The sequence below is a fragment of the Rosa rugosa genome, chromosome 2 (genome assembly GCF_958449725.1).
Source record: "Rosa rugosa chromosome 2, drRosRugo1.1, whole genome shotgun sequence".
Classification (NCBI taxonomy): domain Eukaryota; kingdom Viridiplantae; phylum Streptophyta; class Magnoliopsida; order Rosales; family Rosaceae; genus Rosa; species Rosa rugosa.
In genome coordinates this window covers 38,908,245-38,911,736 of record NC_084821.1, presented here as the reverse complement: position 1 = coordinate 38,911,736, position 3,492 = coordinate 38,908,245, and the positions used below count along the sequence as shown (strand labels likewise).

The 3,492-nt window shown below is 37.4% G+C and overlaps 1 protein-coding gene across 2 annotated transcripts; it reads left to right on the top strand.

Moving 5' to 3' along the window:
* Positions 1 to 362: 362 nt before the first annotated feature.
* Positions 363 to 2,645, top strand: LOC133731658 (uncharacterized). 2 transcript variants are annotated; one of them, XM_062159047.1, is made up of 5 exons: positions 363 to 674; positions 773 to 1,026; positions 1,498 to 1,709; positions 1,808 to 2,069; positions 2,221 to 2,645. In XM_062159047.1, exons 1-5 carry the CDS (start codon positions 668 to 670, stop codon positions 2,554 to 2,556), a joined length of 1,071 nt encoding a protein of 356 aa, XP_062015031.1. In that variant the 5' UTR covers positions 363 to 667; the 3' UTR covers positions 2,557 to 2,645. The 2 variants fall into 2 exon arrangements, with proteins under 2 accessions (XP_062015031.1, XP_062015033.1); XM_062159049.1 differs by lacking the exon at positions 363 to 674 and having other exon boundaries at positions 886 to 1,026; positions 1,490 to 1,709.
* The last annotated feature ends 847 nt before the right edge of the window (positions 2,646 to 3,492 follow it).

The following is a 3,492-nucleotide window of genomic DNA, read 5'->3' as shown; positions in this document are numbered from 1 at the left end:
GCTGAAAAAAAAAAAAAAAAATCTCAAGACCGGCACTGCTTCAATGTTAGGCACAAAGCAAATGAAATTTTCCTAGATCATTTAGCCGCAGAGAGAAAAAAATTCCTCAAACCTTTTTTTTCTATTTGTTTAAGAACAAAATAATAATAACAATGCTTGGGTGATCTTTGCATAATCACTCCAGATTCACGCTTTTGATGACTCTTCCATTATTGATGATGTTATACTTAAGAAAAACAAAATTGTAAGTGTCACAGCGTGAACGTGGGTGTGTCTTGCTGGCTCCAAGTCGGAGTTGAAAATGACGAAAATAACCTTCCTTAAAACAAATGTGGCCGGGTTCGCTGTAACTCAACCCCAGGAGAATTCTGACATCTCCAACAATCAAGCAAAAGAAGAAGCATAATAGCACCAGAAGGTGAACTAGATACCCATCTCAGCAGAACATTCATAAGTATATCCCAGCTTTGTCCAGATTTTTTATACTTTGGCAATAATAACACGACGCCCCTTCTTCAATCAGTCAAAAGTTCAAAACTTTTCTTGCTCCCTCCTTCTTTACTGATACAAGTAAAGCCCTTTGCTTCCCACCACTTTCCATCTGCAAGTCAAAACACAAGAACCCATCTTGGAAATCCCTCAAGCCCCATCAGAGAGACTCCCCACCATGACAGGTGGGTTTCTGTTAATCGTTTCTTTCAAATTTGGAACTGGGTCCATGGATTAGAATTAGATCTGTTGTTGTTGTTTTTTTTTTTTTTTTTTTTTTCAGGGATGATATCAAACACAGCTGTGGTGGTGATGGGTTTCTTGGGAATGCTTTACATGGCAACAACTCAGCTTCCACCTCCACAGACCTCTGCTCTGCCTCAAGATCCTCCTCCAACATCTCCAAGAATCAGGCTTGCTGATGGGAGGCATCTGGCTTACAGAGAAAGTGGGGTCCCCAAGAACAAATCAAAGTTCAAGATCATCATAGTTCATGGCTTTGGAAGCTCTAAAGAAATGAGTTTCCAGGCACCCCAAGTAATACACATAAATCTCTGATCTTAATCATCCTCTTGTTTTGGTTCTGATATATTTGTAGACTTAAGTTGGCTCTGTGGGGAATCATTGTTGGGTAAATGAGGGTATTTGAAAGTTGGTGTGATAAAAATCAAGAATCTGGAGTCAATTTTGAAACTTTGAAATGGACTAGTTGGGGAGTTGATAAAGAATTGTTTAAAGAAAATCTAATCTGCCCATAGGCTACTGAATTTAAGCATATGTGAATTGGAAAGAAACTGCAGAGAGATATGCAAAAGCTACTTTGATCATACACTTTTAAACATGTTAAGAAGTATTGCAGGGGTTTGTAAAAATCATCTGTTCTGGTTTGTTTAGAACTTTATTAATTTAGAAACCGTATTATAATCTGGTTAAGGAAGCAGTACTAAAGTTTCAGTTTAAAGCAAAATGTCAAAATGAGATGAATTTTACGATGCTTCAGTTTCCCAGGAAATGATAGATGAGCTGGGGATATATTTTCTGCTATATGACCGGGCTGGGTATGGAGAGAGTGATCCAAATCCAAAGCGATCAGTGAAGAGTGAAGCCCTTGACATCGAAGAACTAGCTGATCAGTTACAGCTTGGATCAAAATTTTATGTGATTGGAGTGTCAATGGGATCATACTCCACCTGGAGTTGCATCAAATACATCCCACATAGGTAAAACCCTCACTTGTGGGTTCTAAATTCATTCATGACCTTCTACTTGTTCATGTTGAAAAGTTCTCTTACTATTTACCTGAAATTCATTTGTGCAGGTTAGCTGGTGTGGCTTTTGTAGTCCCAGTTGTGAATTATAGGTGGCCTTCATTTCCAGACAATCTGATAAAGGATGATTACAGAAGAAAACTAGTTCAATCGGCACTCTGGTTTGCAGACTATGCCCCTGGGCTGATGCAATGGTGGGTGACTCAGAAATGGCTCCCTTCAACTTCTGTCATGGAAAGAAACCCGGTGTTCTTCAACACCAGAGACATTGATGTCCTGAAAACAACCCCAGGCTTCCCAATGCTCACTAAGGTAACCACATCTTGATCTTCCATATCCAGTTGTTAGATACAAATAGAGACACCTAGTTGTATATTGTGCTCCACAATGTATGATAGGAAGAGGCTTTTGTGAACTAATATTCATCAATTTTCTGAAACTATGTTCTTGTTTGCAAATGCAGGATAAATTGCGGCAAAGAGGGGTTTTCAATACTCTGCATCTTGACTTTAAAGCAGCTTTCAGCCATTGGGATTTTGATCCAATGGATCTAAGTAATCCATTCCCGCAAAATCAGAGCGCTGTCCACATTTGGCAAGGTTATGAAGATAAGGTTGTGCCATTTCAACTGCAAAGATATATTTCATCGAAACTACCCTGGATTCAGTATCATGAAGTTCCTGATGGTGGGCATTTGATTGTGCATTATGCTGGTTTATGTGAAGCCATTCTCAGGGCACTTTTGCTTGGTGAAGAATCACTTCACTACAAACCTACTATTGCCAAAATTGTATCATAAGTGTGTTACATACTCAAACTGTTGATTGTGTAGATGATTGATTCATTCAGAGAAAAAAAGAAAAAAGAAAAAGGAATTATAGATCAGAATATGTATTCTCTAAATTTTTTTTTTTCTAGAATCGATAAAATAATAAAGAGATCTATTACAAAGTGGCGTGTAACAATTCTATGAAGCACCAAAACAATTTGTTTTTTGTTTTTGTTATTCTTTGACTATTGTACAAAGAAAGTTCAAATACTAAGATGGGGGTTTGAATATTTGTTCTGCCTTCAAGAATTCTTGCCCTTGAAAATTTATTGAAATACTTAATAAAATATGGGACAGGTATTAATTAAAACAAAAACCTAAATGTTTTATTTGGATAATTTCGCGTAATAGTACCTTAAAAAGTAAGGCATAGTATTACTTAATTAATTATTTATTGGGATAATGATAAAAAAGGTCATTTTGAAGTGCCTTATTATAATTCAAACAACACAAATGTCCCGATGATAATTAAGGTCACCTGTTCACGTTCTACCACTGTACTTCAATTTAATTACAAAACTGCCACCGTCAGTTTTCTCTGGCGGTTTGTGAGAGGTAGACTAAAACGGCACTATTGTTTCGTCTCCTCCACATTACTTCGGAAATTCAAACCTCAAAAAACCGCTCAAACCTACTCCGAAATAGAGAAATATTAATCTCCGGCGGCCACATTCTTAGACACATACCTTCTCCGACGACTGTTTTGCTCAACGGTGAAGCAGCGCCGACTCTGAAAAGTACTTCACAGAAAAAGCCCCAAATTTTAGGGATTTGAAGAATTGCAGAACTCGAATCGTCTACCTCGACCGGGTAATCTTTCAGCCTCGATTCTCAGAAACTTCTCTTACTTAATTTCGAGTCATTGATATAGTATTTAGTTTTGGAATTATAAGTCGAATATGATAT

What these genes read in the sequence shown, in the direction of transcription:
- LOC133731658 (XM_062159047.1), top strand. An exon ending in TGAGTTTCCAGGCACCCCAA is followed by an intron (nt 1,027 to 1,497) that starts GTAATACACATA and finishes TCAGTTTCCCAG; the next exon opens with GAAATGATAGATGAGCTGGG. An exon ending in GCTTCCCAATGCTCACTAAG is followed by an intron (nt 2,070 to 2,220) that starts GTAACCACATCT and finishes TTGCAAATGCAG; the next exon opens with GATAAATTGCGGCAAAGAGG.